The sequence below is a fragment of the Drosophila virilis genome, chromosome 5, assembly GCF_030788295.1.
Source record: "Drosophila virilis strain 15010-1051.87 chromosome 5, Dvir_AGI_RSII-ME, whole genome shotgun sequence".
NCBI classification, from domain to species: domain Eukaryota; kingdom Metazoa; phylum Arthropoda; class Insecta; order Diptera; family Drosophilidae; genus Drosophila; species Drosophila virilis.
In genome coordinates, this window is record NC_091547.1 from 171281 (window position 1) to 190065 (window position 18785).

Below are 18785 nucleotides of genomic sequence, written 5' to 3' on the forward strand. Positions count from 1 at the left end.
ATTAGTCCATATCAAACAGAAGCAGCAGCAAACAATATCAAAAAAACTGAATGCTTTAAAGTATTTTTTTATTTTGAGCAATGCCGCAAAGCCTGCGGCTATGCAAAAAAAAATAGTGTACACACACACTTACCATGCCCACACCGAGACTTACAGCTAATGCAGTCGTGCATGGCTTTAAAATGTATATATATCCAGTTCTCTGCCTCCTGGACACGAAAACAATTTGCAAATTGCTGGCCAAAAATTGGTACCACCTTCGCCTTACCATGTCAATTCAACAGCAACTACAAAAGCCAAAGCAATAACAATAACACACACGTTGAATCAAAACAATGGGCAAAACTTTAACGGGTGGTCGCCTTGATCGCAATCAGGTTCCTGGCCAGCACTGCGGCAGGGGAGTGACTCTTTAGCGACTTCTGCGGCTGAGTTTCGAGGCCAGGCTTCGAGAGTGTTGAGGTCGAATAAACAAGCACAATACCTAGCCGGATGGGTTGCAGGAGCCTGTTTCAAGCATATGCAAAACAATCGACCAGGACGACACCTGGCCGTTGTCGCCGACGCCGTCGCTCGCAGTGTGTGGAAAACAAAAACAAAATGAGCGCGAAAAGTTTACTGCTTTTCCATAAACTAGTTGGCAGTAGGGTCCAGTCCAAATCCCGACACGGACATTCACTAGTTTCCTTTTTATGTTGGCGCCGCCTGCCTCGGCCGTTGGCCCTTTCTGGCTGGCTCTTATTATTACTATTACTATTTTTATTTTGTGGGCTGTTTTGTTGCTTCGCCTTCGTAGTGGCCAGGCACAGGAAGCGTGCGTCGCCATGTAGGCGCGCCAAGCAGACGCCTAAAACTATGCTTTGGCGTTTAGTGGCCATAACGGCAAGCCAAAAAAAAAAAAATACACCAAAGAGTGGTATAGTGTTTAGGGTCTACCGTTGCATGTTCTCGCACGCTTTTTACCAAAGTAAAAGAAAAATAAGCGATATTTTTCCTTTCGTTAATACAAGAAATTCCATGCGACCAAAATTTACAGCTGACGGAGCGTGTGTATGAGAGTTTGTTTGCCAACTGTGACAGCTTTTGAAGAGAAAAAATATTGTCGCGGAAGTTTATTGTAGTAAAGTAAGTAGTAAGATTAGTCAGGAAAGCACAAAAACCTATGTTCCTTGCCACTTCTTGAGTCAGGGATTCTTTAAAAATTTAAAAGTATTCCGAGCATGTTTGTCTATGAAGTTGCACTCTTACGATATATGTATGTACATTGCACATCGTACTGTGTCCCAAATTTATTAAAGCCATACTTTTAATTTATTCTAATGGTTTTTGTTGGGGTGCCAGTTGCCGTTCTCTAATGGACATCATTTGCCATTCGCCGGCTGCCAACGGTTACGCAAGTGAAGCCGGTTTCCATTTTTAACATTTGGTTTTCGCTTCAGTGCTCCTAACATAAACAGGCAGCAAATATTTGATTGGCGTTGCAGCTCACGAAGGAACATGTCGTCCACGGTTTGCTTTTAACCAATTCAGCCCAGTTATGTCATTTTGAAAATCAATTGGCTTAAGATCATGTCAAGTTTAGTTGAACTTATAACATTAAAATTAGTTATCATCAAGCACTTTTATTTTAAAATCTGTTATCTCTTTATATTACCTACAAATTTCTCACGATTGTGTGCAAAGTTTCAAAATAGTAAACAAATAAATACTTAGAATAAGCGTTAAACTGTATTGCATATAGCTAAAAGTGTTCAACACTGGCCGATTGTAACCGGTTTATTTGAGTTTCAGCAATTTAGCAGTTCTGATCTATCACACATATTTGTTATTGTATAAGCGCATTTTTATGAACATCGTCATGCATAAATCACTCGCAATTTAATTTCACACAGACAACCACAGATACTCGGTTATATATAGTAAGAAACATCTACTGAAACTGGCACATTCATTCAACCCTAGGCCGAAGCAAATTTTAATAGTTGCCGGCTTTTGGCGCGCTTCAAAAAAACAAGTTTTTTGTTTATAAACAATTTTTAATACGCTGCACTCATAAAATTCATGAAAACGGTATATGTATGTATAGTCTTGTCGGGCTTAATCTGCGGAAAAAGCTTGTCCAACCGGTCAGCGCAAAGATAGCACACAATAATGTGTACACTTTAATACTGCAAAAAGCTGCAGTTTAAATAATACGATACATATATCTAAAGTATTTTATATTTCTAAAGGGTGTCTTCAAGCCCATACCTTTTAGGTACAGTATTCTAACTTGTTTTGCTGCTGCTCTGTCTTCATTGTTGGTTTGTGTTTTTTTGCATTTTTTATTTGTTGTCCCTCTAGTTTTAAGCAAGCCGCGTCGGCTGCGACGCACAATAAATGACATAATTTGATACTCAAATTCCAAAACAAACAAATTTTAATTTGAAAAGAAAACGAAATTGAATTTTAATTTTAACTACCTGCCTTCAGTTGACTGAACGACTGTCAAATTGACAAGTTGACGGTCTGGAAGACTGCCTTGCCACAGAAATATGCTAATTTTGATACAAATGCGAAAGGCATTTGGTTATTATAAAAAATGAAGAATATTTTCCCCTCCGCTGTTTTTGTGCTTTTGTTATAAAATCTTATATACGTTTGCATAATTTTGTTAAACATTCCGAGCTTGTATTGGTGGAAACATTAGCATGAATAGCTTCAACTGTTAAACAAAGTGTCTATACATATGAATCAGCTGCTATTTAGATGTGATGTCATCATCATCTTTGTGTGGCCAGCGAACATTCCACAGATTAAGAATCATATTGCTATGCGTTAAAATCTATTGCATTCAAAACGTAAACTTATCATATTCGAGATGTTGAGAATAACAAGTAAACGCTTATCTAATGATGCAAGTCCGTTACGAATATATGAACACACTAAGATACCAATGACAGTTGACAGCGTGCTGTTGTTTGTTAAGCTGAAGTGGGCAATACTTGAGTAGAATACATCGACGGAACGGCTTACTAATTAAATTTGCATACTGACTGCGAACATATATATATATACTTAAACTTTTGCGTGACAACGTGACTGCAGTAAATGGTTGACTCATTGAGTAGCCCCTATCAATTGTATTTTAAGTTCACACAGCAATTGTTGCCCAGAGTAGATGCACTTCTGAAATCAGCTGATGGAAATGATAATGTTGATGATTCAATGGCTGTCTGAGAAGTCGCTAGAAGTCATGAGTAAGGCACGAGTTCACGGAAAATCTTTATATTTTATATAGAAAAGTATATATATGTACATGGTCTATGCTCTAGTACTTGTGAATGAAATTCAAACTAATTGGATAACTGACTCATTCAAGTAGATGTTTATAAATCGATGTTTACTTTCTTCTGTGGCCATGTGGTATAAGTTTTTTTTGGCTGCAGATGTGTCAGTAGATGTGTTTGTACATGTAATTTAAAATGCATAGTAGCTGAACATTTTTGATTTCAAACAGAAGCTTAAATCAGAAAAGGATGACTTAAAGGTTTACTTAATTTATTTTCTTCTTATAACCTAGTTCTGTGAACTTGTGTTGATGTCAATATAAATGGTTATATAATTTAAATCTATTATAATAACATAACTTGACTTACCGAATTCCTTTACATTTATAAATGCATTGAATAGCAAATATATTTGTATTGTAAATATCTGTAAATATAATAAGAGTCAATATTATTGAATGCTGTCATTTCTTGGCTCTTTTAATGTATATGCAAATTTGTCGTACTTTAAAAATGAGTATTTTGATGGTGAATCTTGGGTGTCGCGTGCCACCCCATTAAAATATTTGTATAAAGTATACAGCTAATTAAGGCAGCAAATTTTAATTTTATTTTTTATTTTTGCAGCAAAGCAAGCACAACAATACAATAATCGAAGAAAAAAAAACCAAGTCAACCACCGTATTGTTTGCCTAACCTTGAAAACCTGCTAATGGCCAGCTATAGATAAAAAAGCTTGGATATAGTCGTATAGATATGTTTGTATATAAGCAGCCACACACTGCATCATATTCACAGACGCATAAACTTTTCTAGCGTCTAGCTTAGCTTTTGTACTCAAGTGGTTGATTGTTAAATCGGAAAGAGAAAGATGATAGGCCCAGAATTCGAATAGTAAATTATTTGCGCACTGACGGAGAACAAATATAAATATATACACACACAGGCTAACGCAGTGTATATACAGATATACAGAAAATGTGCAAATTCATTTAGCCTTGATAGTTCCAAAATTAAAATGTTCCTCTGACGCGAGAATAGAAAACATTTTTATGTCTTGTGTGTGGCACTAGCAACGTGGTAAATGATTTAAAAATGTTGAAAGATAGTTTAATGAGTGCTATAAGTATGATGGTTTGCATACGAAGGTTTTTAAGACTGTTTCTTAAGCTGTAAAAAATTACCCTTTATTTCGATTAACTATTGCACTTAAGAGGCATGTCCGTTTACTCTCTCTTAAGGAAGCTTCTGTAGCTTATAATACGTTTGACTTGAGAGCAGCTCAGGCAACATCATAATTTATACTGATTAATCTGCACCCATCAGAGAAGGAAGAAGATAGTTTAAGAATTACTTGACGTTATTGTCTTGACATACTTTCTGTTTTCTGTTCTTAACTGATGTCATTGCAAATTGAATTTATCCAGTTTAAACGGAATATTATTCAACTGTGTCCCATTGCCCAAGGATTTGCTTTTGCTACACTCTGCACTTTGCGTTTTTACTAACCAATTTTTTATGGTCTGTGCATAGTTGTGTCTCGGATGGGTACAGCTCTCAAAGGTTTTGATATTGCTCAGGACTGCCAACTGGCTGTGCGACATTGTGACTCCGGCAAACTCATAAAAAGGTAATAAAATGTTTGTTTACCTTGGTAATAGGATGTGAAAAGCACACATTTGAATATATTGTATGAAACATATTCCAGTTTTACTTCGTTCTTGTTGTCGCAGCCTTGAGTGGCTCGGCAAGTTTATTTGCCAAACGAGTCAAAAGGACGAGGCCAAAAGGCGGAATTATAGCAAAAAACAGGAGGATAATCGCAGTCACAGGCGGAACTTCAACTTGCAGTGGTGGGAGTCACAGGAAATTGATTTCTTTTCGTAGTTTACCTTCCTCTTTAGCTTGTTGTCACACAGAATTTATTGATGATTGGTTTGCTCCCTGTGCATATTTATCTCAATGCAGATTTTATGCTTCAGCAGCAAGAAGACATGGTTTCGTATTTGCAGCTCCACGCATAAAAAAGGGACCCTTTTTATTCCATAATATATTGCATAATAAACTTCTGACGAGCTCATTAAGTTTAGAGAACTCGTAGCTTTGGTGTTTAAAACAAGAATAATTTGTAAATTATTAAGGCGGAGACTCATACAAATGAATTGATTTAAAAACTAGCTCTGCAACTGGCGTTTTACATTGCGATTTATGTACAGTCAAAAGTTAAGCTTGTCCTTCTTGATACATGTTTGAATATTTAGTTAAATGTTAAATGTGGAATATAGTTGCTTAGCGCTTCTTCATGTAATCTTTTCAAAGCTGGCATCTTAAAATGTTCTTAGCATTATGAATGTCACAGCATTAAAGACGCTTAGACTGCGATTAATAGACCTATTATATAATTTTTAATTTATAATTTTCTAGCAACACAGTTTATATCTTTTGCATGCAATAAGCGGGTCAATAAAAGCTGTTGCAAATTCTGGTAAGCTTACTGCATGCACTTGTTTGGTTTCCATACTGAGCACCTCATGCTTAAATATGCATTTGTTATTGAATTTTAGTAACAGGTGTCAGCACGTCCCTGTCAGTTATGTGGCCCTCGCATATGTACCATTAAAAATTTCTGAACCATACTTCAGCGCGCTCAGCCGTAACTAACACTCCAGCGGGTGGCGCACATGAAGTTTCACCTTTTACTTTCAGATGATTTTTGGTAAGGAAACGACTTTTTGAACCTGGGAACTGGCGCTCGCCTAGTGCTAATATGTGTCTAATACAGCGTACTAATTTATTTAAATTCCACCCACACACACACACACTCAGATGTTTAAGAGTTACCATACAGATGTGCCACCATCCGTGGATCGATGAATAGACCCTAGCATACAGAACCAGCTAAAGCCATTACAACGTTCAATGACACGGTAAAGTGCGCGCCATGGAAACTTTTTCCAACTCGTCTGACAACCTCTCCACATGTGGCTGGTTCTCTGGGTTGGTTCTGGCTCTTCCGTTCACTTTTCACAGCTTTGCTATCTATGCCCCGATGATTACAGCAACCATCAGCGTAAGGTTGGTCCTGTTTGATACTGCACATCAGGCACTACAGGGAGCAGGCACGAGCAGCAGCATCGGCATCTCTTCATGCCGTTCTAATAGCTTCTAATGCATGTAATGTCAACTCACGTCAGTTTCCGCTACGCTTCCTTGGGGCTCTGGAGTTTTCCTATCTTCAATACTTTTTCACCTTTTACAGTGCAGCACATTTAAAGTGCCTGAAAAGTGTGTGATTTCATCTTAAAATATTGATCGTCTTTTATGTTAGCAAAAAGGTAAAGTTTCAATTACAGCATGCAATGTGCGAAAATGAGTACTTAAGTTTTATTTAATTTTCGGTTTCAATGGTATTCTGTTTTAATTTTAGTAATACCATGCGCATATCATAACAGTTTTTCCTTAGAGCGCTTCGAAAGGGAGTCGTTTTTAATCCTTATACTTTATTCTTATGCCCAGTCGTATAAAAGTATGTGTGCACTCTTTTTTTTTTTTAAATTTCCAGTTGTTACTCTTCTTTGGGGCACTCTTAAATATTGACGCGCCCGAAAGGCAGATAGGAGGTAGCGGGTGGCTCATAAACATTGCAGAATTCATAGCTGAACATTTCAAATTTGATATGAGGCGCTCTTTTTTTGTTATTAAAGTTAATATATGTATATAGCTTTGCTATCCGATTTGCAGCATGTTGCTGAACTTAGGCAGAGCTAAAGTAAACTCTGCCAATGTTTGTTTTGTACACATGTAAATTGTTGACATTTTGGTAAGTTAATTGCATTTAAATGAACAAATTATTCGAATGTATGACAGTGACTACTTAATGGATACCAATCTCTTTAATTTTAGTGAGAAGCCGTAAGTGAAGGCTTTTCCAGGCTAAATTAAAATAAAACTTTATATTTGCTTGTAGGCAAACCAAGTAATCTTAAAGCTATATTATGTACTTAGATTAGTGGGTGTCAGCGTGTTAATGTAAAAATAGTAAGGCCATATAATAATGCCTGTTTATCGCATTATTTTGATTTCTGTTTTGGCTACCCTCGATTGTTGTTAACATTTTAAAGAGTCATTGTTTTTCTGAAATCCAATTTCGCCATAGTCATAGTCGTAGTCATTACCTCACAGACTTCATTTTATTTAAGGCAGATTTGTATGCCTGTATATTTTTTTTGCATCATGGGCCTTCAAGTATGCAGTATTTTGTTATTTTCTACGCTGCTTAATCTCGTTTACTGTTGCTCGTTGTGTTATTTATAATAGATCGACCTGGCTGTTGATGCTGATCAAGAATATATGTACTTTATGGGGTCGGAGATGCTTCCTTCTGCCTGTTACATACATTTACATTTTGCACAAATACAATATACCCTTTTTACCCATTTTCATTGGGTTCAGGGTCTAAAAATACATATATTTAACATGTACATTTTTTTTGGCATTTTACATGTGACAGATTAGAAAAGGCAACTGTTCCCTCTATGCTTAGGCATACGCACATTTTATTTCTTCAGCTGTATACATAGTTAAGAATTATGTGACGGCTCCCCCATATCAAAGTGTCTATACGCAGGACCAAGCTTATTGCAATGTATGTCTCGCCGTTTGCCATAATGTTAGGAGAAGGGCATATACCCTACAAGCATGAAAATTGGTCCTTTAAATGAAGTATATTCTTGATTCTGTTCAAATTGAGTCAATCTATCTAAGTCTGTCGGTATGTATGTGACTGTCAGCTTGCTTTTCTGTTTGTATTAAATTCTGATTATAAGAGGTGAACAACCAAATTTTTCTGCACATATATAAAAAAGCAATGAGTTTACGTTATCGCCATTCGAAGCTGGGTACAGGGCTTTACTTAGTCGTGAACTCCCGACCTCTGTACATATATATATATATATATATATATATATATTTTTTTTTTATTGTCTTTTGGATTGTTGTTGCAGTACAAATTAGTTGCTGAATTTGTAATGCCACTCAGACTTTTGGCAACACGCGGTGCGACATACATCTTGTCTAACACACAGCACACTGCAGCCCTCGGGACAATGCTTTATTTGCTCATTTTGGCTGTTTTTTCTACCTGGCGACAATGGCGACCCAGAAAACGAAAATTGATGTGGGCCGTGAGATTTTTCACGCCGCATTGTCAAGTGTGTTAACATGATTAAGATGCGGTGGGGGATTGAGCTGGCGTGTGGATGTTTTGCTGGCGGCACTTGCACTTCCATTTTCACACTTGGCCCACAAACCTATTTAAAGATCAATGACATAAAACGCCCGCAATCGCAACATAAAAAGTTTCGTAAATGCAAACATCATCATTTTAAGATCAGTATGAGCGTCATTATTATCTGCATTCAAACATTTACCATTCCCAATTCTATGCGAGTATGAAGAAGCACGCAAGCCAAGTGTCGACCATTAATAATAAATGAATAAAAATTTCCGTTTCTGTAGCTGCGTGTGATACTTAAATTGGAACGATAATTGCAAAAATATTTGCAGGCCTGTGTGTGTTGGTTGTGTTTCTGTCTCTATTAAGGCCACCTATAGGTTTTTGTGAATGTAAAAATGCCGTCAGTCGGTTCAAGGCTGCACGCAGAGATCAGAATTTGCAGCTGGGCAGAGGCGGACAATTGCTTGGCCGCATGGTAATTGCATTGTGATGGGCTATTGTCATCATCAACAGACCAAGCAACTGCAGTCCACTTGTCTCGTGTGCTGTTAATAATTTGCAGCATTTCAAGTTCGCTATCTTTGGATTCGGTGCTTCTTAAGAAGGATATCCGTTCTTTCGCTTTGCCTATTTATAATGGACTCCGATCTGAAGCTGCTGCCTTTGCTGTTGTCATCAGCATGAGAATCTTGTAATTGCGAATCACATTATAATGCAGTAAAATGTTATTTCCCTGCATTTATTTTAATTTATTGCCCAGTCGTCTCAAGCACGGTACGTCCACGGATGCTGGTTTAAGAGAGTATTATGCTTTCTTTTGTTTTTTTTTTTTTAGATACTGACACTGATATTTTGTAGCAAACAAATTATTTTTACTTAGATCAAACCTTAATTTACGTTGATATATTTCAGTAATTCTGAGATAAGTTTAAAAAATTGGGAAGTACCACTATATTCGTATGTTGTTTATGATAGAATATTTAATATTAAATTTCTTTTCGCTACTCAGCCACCCACAAGGCACAAAGCGGTGCAACCTGCCCAATCTATCATCATATTTTGCATTTGCTTACGCGGCGCCGCAAATATTTCAACTCTCGAGTGCCACAGTAAAAGGCTCCCAATGCAAATAAATTTTGAAAGTACATATTTATTATGCTGGGCGTTCATCATAAAATAATATGGGTGGGGCAACGCACTTTTTTATACTGAACTCACCATCGGTTCACTTGAATGGAAACGCCACTTGGTATTGCATTGAATGCGTTTTACTTGCATGCCATAAGCGCTTTGCCGCCATCAATCAGCACGGTATCGTTAAGTACCACCGCGTCAGGACGCTTATTCTGTCTATATTTGTATCTGTTGTGCATTGTCGATACGATTCGTGGCAGGCTGATGGCTGATGCCGACTCCTTCCGTCTTTTGAGGTTTACCATATTTCACTTGGCATCCTAAGTGCTTTTCGATTTCTGATTTGACTCGTTTACTCAACGAGCCTGAAATGTATAACATTCATTGAAGATACGCTTTTCAAATCTGCTTCGAAATTACAAATTTTTTTTTTTGGTTCCTCTTTTTAAAAGCATCGCCTGTTTACAGCTTGCATTTTGCATAATTAATTATTGAAATTGCAATTGCAGTTGAAAGTTGAATTCGGTTGTAATCCTATTTGAAATTATCATTATTAATGTGCGCAATTTTGAGTAATGGTCAGGGCGACCGGAAATTCAAATATATAAATAATAATATTCTTGCTTTTCATAGCCTCTCATTTCTATTAAAGCCCTATCAACATACCGTTGTAGCCTCACACAGCACATATTTGAAAATAAAAATTAATATTGAAGTACTATTCTTGGCTAACAAATAACGCTAAAAATGATTTTATTTTAATACTATTTTATGGGGAAGTTGAACATTTTATTTCTTGTAAATTTATATATATAATAGCTGAGCTAAAACATTAATAAGTAAACAAGGTATATTTGAAACAAAGTTATGTTCTTTTGCACGTAGCTTTTCATTTTTGTATACTACTCAAATAAAGGTTTGGGGTGGACAATTTAAATTCCAAACGCTTAAACTAAAAGGGTCGTGGCAGAGCAATACTATCACAGAAAATAAAACGATACAAATGCCGATGCAGTTGTATTTATGTATACAAAACGCATATCTTGACATGGACACAGAACCCAGTCATTGTCTTGGTTCGTTTGCTGACTAGGCCCCTGTTTAATTTAAATGTTCTCTGTTTTTAGAAGTGAGCGAAGGAGGGAAGTTGTTCAGCCGATATGGCAGCTTAAATACGTGCCTGCACCGAGGCGAATACCTTAATACGGCTACTGCGTTGCCTCTTGTCAGACAGTCAACAACAATTTGCCGCGAGCTAAAAATCATGTCTAGAATGCTTAAGTGCGTCGTGAAGCCAAAGTCAAGTGGCGAGTGGAATGTGTGTGTATGCGTGTGTGGCAAGCCTCTCTTTCCATGTCTCTATATCTGTATTTGCGTAGGCGACCTATGAGCCATATTAGTCCAAGAAGTTTAATGAACCCAAAACATTCCGTCCTTTCAATTCATCAATACAACTACCAATTGAGGTTGTTATTGCTGTTATTGTCAAATTTTTGTCATTTTCAAAAAGTATTTATTAATATTGTGAATATAGAAATGCGATTTGAATATTTATTGGATGGTGGCTAACTCCCTTGTACGTGGCTTATAATTGTGACCAGGCTTTTCAATTATGTCCGCATTTTATGGCAACTACAGCTACATGCGCTGCATGAGGGCATTTTTCAATTGTTCATCGCTTTTGCTTTGTTTAATTAATAGAAGTGTACACCCAGAAAATAAATGAATATTGTAAATACATACATTTAATATATCTTCGAAAATGCGCATTTTATTTTATCGGTAGGTAGAGTGGAAACAAATAATAACAGTGATCTCAAAAGAACCAAATATCACCAAATATGAAATGCAAGCTACTTGTTTGTAAATTTATATACAACGTACACACACGAAGATCTTAATTTGCGATTCAATATTTTTTGTTTATATTTGTTACATTATTGAAAATATCGAGTGTTATGGTCCTGTCAGTCTTTAAACTACTATGCAGCTTTTTCCACGGGAGGCATAGGTATTAGCAGCACTTCCTGGTGCTGTTGCTTTGATGCAAGGCGGATACGAACACATTCATTAACGATTACTTCTTCTGTTAGCTAGATACAAAATCTACAAGTATAAAGAAAAGTTCTAGTTATGCCGTTACAATGATTACGCCTGCCTACAATAGCAATGGAAACGCAACAACAAAAATATAATTGCAACAACACCAGCGTCAATACCAACAACATTAGTAACTAGAGCTACTACAGCAACAAAAATCATTAGTCGACGAGCTATCAACTGGCAGCAGTTTCAACTTTTCAAATAAACTTCATGCGGCTCTGATCCGGGTCAGAACAGTAGCTGTCTGTTGTTTTGTTGTTTTGTTCAAGCACCACCCGAGAACAAACCTGCATGCTCCCCTTGCTCCGTGCTCGATTGTGCGTTCATTGCACCCAACAGTTTTACAGCAGTTGCAGCTGTGATTTGCACATTGTTTGCACCCACAGGATATTGAATAAAAGACAGGCCACTCATTACGCACACGCCTACTGCCATATGCCATCTGTTGCTTAGCCCTGAATTCTGCATAGTATATAGTGGAATTGAATGTGATGATTTATAAAAGGATTGTGCCTTGGTAAAGTATCTAAAGGACTCTAGATGAAAGTTATTCTCTATATTGACTTTATTTAAAATAGTCGTGAGTCTTGAATCAACATTTCGTTGAGGAATTTTTAATCTAGCATCATTATGGCCTTTAAAGGCAGTCGGTGAACCTTGTTAAATGCAAAATGCACTGAAATAAAAACCACATTTTTAAATAAAGGCTTCCGCAGCCGCACCCCAGCCACATACAGCGCAGTAGACAAAGCCGTGGAAAACTGTATGGACCAACTGCCAGCCCTGTCTGTTTTTCTGTCCTATCTGTCTGACTCGGCCTCTCAGTCTGTTTGTCTCTCTGAGGTCTGGTTCGGTCTCTAAATATGTGTGTATGGAAGAGGCGCATGCCTTAAAGAGGTTTTGTAGCGCTTTCTGTGGCAAACACATACACCCAACCACAAGTCAACCCTTATTGTATGGCTCACCTGCCTCCCTACACTTTTTTTTACCCCATGTACAGCATTCATATGTGGCGGTAGCTGTAGGGTGCTGCATGTTTGTGCTTATGGCAAATCCCTTCGCTCTAAAAAGTTTTTAAGTACGCTGCAAATTCACACAGTATAAACACTCACACATACACACATATATATATATATAGTGACATATCCATAGTCGCACCCACCCTTTAACATAACTTAGCACATAAGCATAAGCACAATTATAAACATTTCTAATATTGTAAACAAAGAGCCTGGTGATAACATCGACATTGGTCAAGATCAAACTGTCCCCCTTTGGTAGACATAAACAATTCACCCTAAATATCACGCCACTGTCAATGTTCCCATCAGAGTACTATCCCACGCATAATTGCTGACGCAGCTCAAACTTCACTCAATTTTGACTCAAACTCTCTCAAAGCGAAGTTTGCTAAGCGACCGCAACAGTTAGATAAATCAGTTCTTATTCGGGAAGCAAATCTGAATGTACTCAACAAAAGTAGCCGTTAAGTGAAAATAATAAATTGAAATATATTTTTTATAGTAACCTAACGTGTAAAACTTAATTGGCGCAGCCGGTAGGATACGTCGGGAAAAATTAAAGATCGCTAAAGGATAATTAATTCCCAGATCTAACGCACAATCGCGACCGAAAGTGTTGTCGGAGTGTAATAAAAATTTTCTCGAATACGTATCCGCACAAGAACCTTCGGGTCATTAGTAGCTTAATAATATTGACCCTTTGGGCAATAAAGCTACTACAGTTAATAACGACTGGATTTGCATATCGTTTGATCCCTGCAATACGTTATTACTGAGTCTTTTTAAGACACACACACAAAAAAAAAAAACATTTAACCAATAATCCATCACAAACTTTAACCTAAAATAAAAGTGCAAAATCAAAGAACAATAAAGTTCAAACCTACAAACTCAAAACTATTCAAAAAAAGTGTATTACATCAAGATGACCATGGAATTATCAGAACAACACCTCAACCAGGCCCTTTCACAACTTAGACAGGTGCCAAGCTTTGACGGATCAACGGATCAACTAAACGCCTTCATTAAAAGGATAGATTACATCCTACACCTGTATCCAACCCGAGATGTTAGACAACATAGCATCTTATACGGAGCCATCGAATTGCAAGTCACAGGAGATGCTCAGAGAATATCACAAAGGACAGCAGCCAACACTTGGCAGGAGCTGAGAAACGCATTGATTGAAGAATACAAAGTGCAGACACCATTTGAAGAACTCCTTCGACGCTTATACAACACGAATTACCAAGGAAACGTCCGTAAGTTCATCGAGGAGCTCGAAAATAAATCTTTTGTTATATTAAATAAGTTAGCACTAGAAAATATACCTAGCAATACAACCCTTTATACAAATGCTATGAATAACACAATCAAAGATGTTATTACAAAAAAATTACCAGATAGGCTTTTCATGATGTTAGCCAGACACGACATTACGTCGACACAAAAACTAAAGCAAGTAGCTCAAAGAGAGGGATTATATGAAAATAGCGTTACTGAAAAACCTAAAAATAATAATGTTCAGGGAAATCCAAATAACAATCGTAGGAACATGGGAAATTATCAGCAAAATGCTAACCCAACCACCATTTCAAGTGGTTATTCCAACACGAATCAGAGTTATCACGCACAAAATAAACAGCATAATAAGTCCGAAGACAATCAGAAAGCTCACCACGAGTTCCAACAGAAATTAAGTCAAGGTAGATACCAAAATCCCTTAAACTACCAAAATCAGTCCCATTCACGCTTGAATGCACCAAACCCTCCGACTAAACGTCAAAGAGATAGTAACAGTGGGCAGATGAAAATGGATACATCCGAAAATTTTCATCAGCAAGCCTCGGAACAAACAGAAGAAATCCATTCATAAAATTGATTATGAATGACGAAGTTCTAAAATGTGTCATCGACACAGGTTCAACCATAAATCTAATGAAAACAAACCGCTTAAATTTTCCAGTTTACAACGAAACATTAAAGGTTCACACCATAAATGGTGTTATTGAATTAAAACAAAGTATACGATTAGGAGCAAGCAAAATTTGTCCGAGCAAACAAAAATTCTATATTCACGACTTCTCAGAGCATTATGATGTTCTGATTGGGAGAGAATACCTTGAGGCATGTCAAGCAAAAATAGACTATGCACAAGGATCCGTAACCTTAGGAGAATTTAACTTTTGTTTTAGATATAATGACGAAGAGGTCGAAGAGGACATGACCGCACAAGAGTGCCTTGATCCACCCTCAACAGAGGACAGACCATTTAACTTCGCTATTAATAATGAATTAATAGAAAACAATGAGTTTAGGCTAGAGCACCTAAACTCAGAAGAAAAAGAAAAAATAAAAAAAGTTTTACATGAATTTCGTGATATCCAGTACCATGAAGGTGACAATTTGACTTTCACTAGTACAATTAAACACAAAATTCTAACGAAACATGAGGACCCAATTTACAAGCGTCCATACAAATATCCTCAAATATACGATGAGGAAGTAAATAAACAAATAAGCGATATGATAAAACAAAATATCATACGTAAATCCAAATCCCCTTACTGCTCACCAGTAATAATCGTTCCAAAGAAAAACGATGCATCTGGAAAGCAAAAATTCCGGTTAGTCATAGATTACCGCAATCTCAATGAACTAACTATTAATGATAAATACCCTATCCCGATCATGGATGAAATATTAGACAAACTTGGAAAATGTCAATATTTCACAACCATTGATCTAGCCAAAGGCTTCCACCAAATCCAAATGGATCCTGGTTCAATACCCAAGACCGCATTTTCGACTAAACATGGCCATTACGAGTACACTCGCATGCCATTTGGTCTTAAGAATGCACCTGCAACGTTCCAACGTTGTATGAACAATCTCTTAGAAGATTTAATTTTTAAAGATTGTCTGGTCTACTTAGACGACATTATTATTTTTTCCACTTCATTGGAGGAACACATTTTGTCGCTACAAAAGGTATTTAAGAAGCTTAGAGAAGCTAACTTAAAACTACAGTTGGATAAATGCGAGTTTATGAGAAAAGAAACTGAATTTCTCGGTCACATCATCACAACTGAGGGTATAAAACCAAATCCCAACAAGATACAAGCAATTGTCAAATTCCCAATTCCAAAAACCCCAAAAGAAATTAAATCATTTCTAGGATTATGTGGTTTCTATAGGAAATTTATACCAAATTTCGCTAATATAGTAAAACCATTAACACTTAAATTAAAAAAGGGAGCAAAAATCAATATAAAAGACAGAGACTACGAACTAGCGTTTGAAAAGCTAAAAGTACTCATAACATCCGACCCAATTTTAATATACCCTAACTTCGAAAAACCATTTTCATTAACTACAGACGCGAGTAATATGGCAATAGGGGCCGTCCTTTCGCAAGAGCATAAGCCTATATGCTATGCAAGTAGAACTCTCAACGAGCATGAGTTAAATTATTCAACGATTGAAAAAGAATTATTAGCAATCGTTTGGGCCACTAAATACTTTAGGTCCTATCTCTTTGGTCGACAATTTCAAATCCTTAGTGATCACAGACCACTCGTCTGGTTAAATAATATGAAAGAACCTAACATGAAATTACAAAGGTGGAAGATCAAGCTAAATGAGTTTGATTTCCAAATTAAATACGTCCCAGGAAAAGAAAATTATGTGGCAGATGCTCTGTCCAGAATTCAATTAAACGAAAACTTCTTAGGCGAAGATACAATTAGCACAAGAGCAACAATACATAGTGCTCAAGAAGACAACAGTAACCATTTACAAATCACAGAAAGACCACTTAATTATTATAATCGACAAATAGAATTTGAAAAAGGAACCGAGAACGAAACAAAAGTTACGAATTACTTTCACAAAACCAACATAAAAATTACGTACAAAGACATGACTAATACGCATGCCAAAGAATTAATAACAGAATACTTATGCACAAAGAAAAGTGTGCTATACTTCCACAACGAAGCAGATTTTCCAATTTTTCAAGAAGCCTACTTAGAAATAATAAGTCCAAATAATTCAACAAAGGCAATGAAAACTAGTACAAAATTAATAGACCTTCAAACATACGCAGAATTCAAAGAATTAATATTAAAAAAGCACAAAGAATTATTACATCCAGGAATTGAAAAAACTATCAATTGGTTCAAAGAAACCCACTATTTCCCAGATTATCAAAATCTAATTCAAAATCTAATAAATGAATGTGAGATTTGCAACATCGCAAAAACAGAACACAGAGATACAAAATTAACTTTCGAAATAACTCCGGAAATCGCTAATATCCGAGAAAAATATGTAATGGATTTTTACATAGTAGGAGATAAACAATTTTTATCTTGCATTGATATCTATTCAAAATTTGCATCATTAATAGAAATAAAAAGTAGAGACTGGCTAGAAACCAAACGAGCTATATTACAAGTGTTCAACCAAATGGGTAAACCCATCGAAATAAAGGCAGACAAAGACTCAGCTTTTATGTGCACAGCTTTACAATTATGGCTAAAATCAGAAGCAGTAAATATTAATATAACCACTAGTAAAAATGGTATATCCGACGTAGAACGATTTCATAAGACAGTTAACGAAAAACTAAGAATCATTAACAGCGACTCAGACGTCGAAAATAAACTTACAAAATTTGAAACTATACTCTACACGTACAATCATAAAACAAAGCACAAAACGACTAACAGAACACCAGCGGACATATTCATATATGCAGGTACACCAGAGTATGACACTCAAGCTAATAAAGAAAAACTAATAAATAATCTCAACAAAAAACGAACAAATTATGAAATTGACACTAGATACAAACACTCACCGTTAGTTAAATCAAAGACGACAACCCCGTTCAAGAAAACAGGAGAACTAAGACAAATCGACGACAAACATTTTGAGGAAACTAACAGAGGCAGGAAAATAACACATTACAAAACCAAATTCAAAAAGAAAAAGAAGACTAATCAAAGCAAATATAACAATTACAGGTCAACAACAGACAGCGATCAAAACATACAAGCACCAGCTTAAATTAATTATTATAATATTACTATCAATAACTGTAAACTATATAAATGCACAGAGTATTGAAATTAATCCTATCAAAGCCCATAACGGATATCTCATATTTAAAACAGGAACCATAGACATTCCGACAGATTACGAATTCCACTGTTTAACGGTTAATATAACAAAAACCGAAGAAACTTTTAACAATTTAATTGAACAAAGTAAAGAATTCAATAACCTTATACAAATCGAATACCTAGTAGAAAAATTAAACAGAGAAATAAACGGCTTAAAAATAGCCAAACGCAGCAAAAGAGGTTTAGTTAACATAGTAGGAACAGCATATAAATACTTATTTGGAACATTAGATCAAGAAGACAAAGCAGAAATTGAACAAAAAATAAGCAACTTAGCAGAAAACAGCGTCCAGGTTAACGAATTAAATTATATAATAGAAGCTATAAACAAAGGAATAGAAATCATGAACGAACTAGATCAAGAGAAACAAAAAGGAAAGAAATTAGATATCCTTATATTTAACTTACAACACTTTACAGAATATATAGAAGACATTGAGATGGGAATGCAGCTCACAAGATTAGGAATTTTTAACCCAAAATTACTAAAACATGACTATTTGTTGCATGTTAATTCTGAGAAATTGTTGAATACAAAAACTTCCACTTGGTTTAAATCAGATACAAACGAAATACTGATAATATCCCATATTCCTCGAGAAATAATAAAAAGCCCGGTATTCGAAATAATTCCATACCCGGATGAAAATAATAATATTTTGACAGAAATAGCTCATGAAAAATATTTTACCCAAGATAAAAAAGTTTATAGCAGAGAAACAAAAAAATTAATTAATAATGAATGTTTAACAGGAATTTTAAACCAAATAACATCAGAATGTAGTTATACTAAAATTTTGCAAAATTTTCAAATCAACTACATAGAACCAAA

At 36.0% G+C, this 18785-nt stretch overlaps 2 protein-coding genes and 1 long non-coding RNA gene across 4 annotated transcripts in view; 1 reads left to right on the forward strand and 2 right to left on the reverse strand.

Moving 5' to 3' along the window:
• tun (N-terminal glutamine amidase tungus) overlaps nucleotides 1–18785 on the reverse strand; it is a 98063-nt gene that overhangs the window by 77526 nt on the left and 1752 nt on the right. The window contains exon 2 of the mRNA XM_070210093.1: nucleotides 3639–3696. Coding sequence (XP_070066194.1) covers nucleotides 3639–3696 — 58 coding nt within the window. The remainder of the gene's footprint in view (nucleotides 1–3638; nucleotides 3697–18785) is intronic.
• The window catches only part of luna, a 76166-nt gene that overhangs the window by 29190 nt on the left and 28191 nt on the right, over nucleotides 1–18785 (forward strand). The gene's annotated exons all lie outside the window — the stretch shown is intronic.
• LOC116650896 (uncharacterized) lies at nucleotides 2016–2509 on the reverse strand. Its single transcript, XR_004303890.2, has 2 exons — nucleotides 2251–2509; nucleotides 2016–2178 (listed from the first exon to the last, which is right to left on the reverse strand). It is a non-coding gene; the product is annotated as an uncharacterized lncRNA (long non-coding RNA).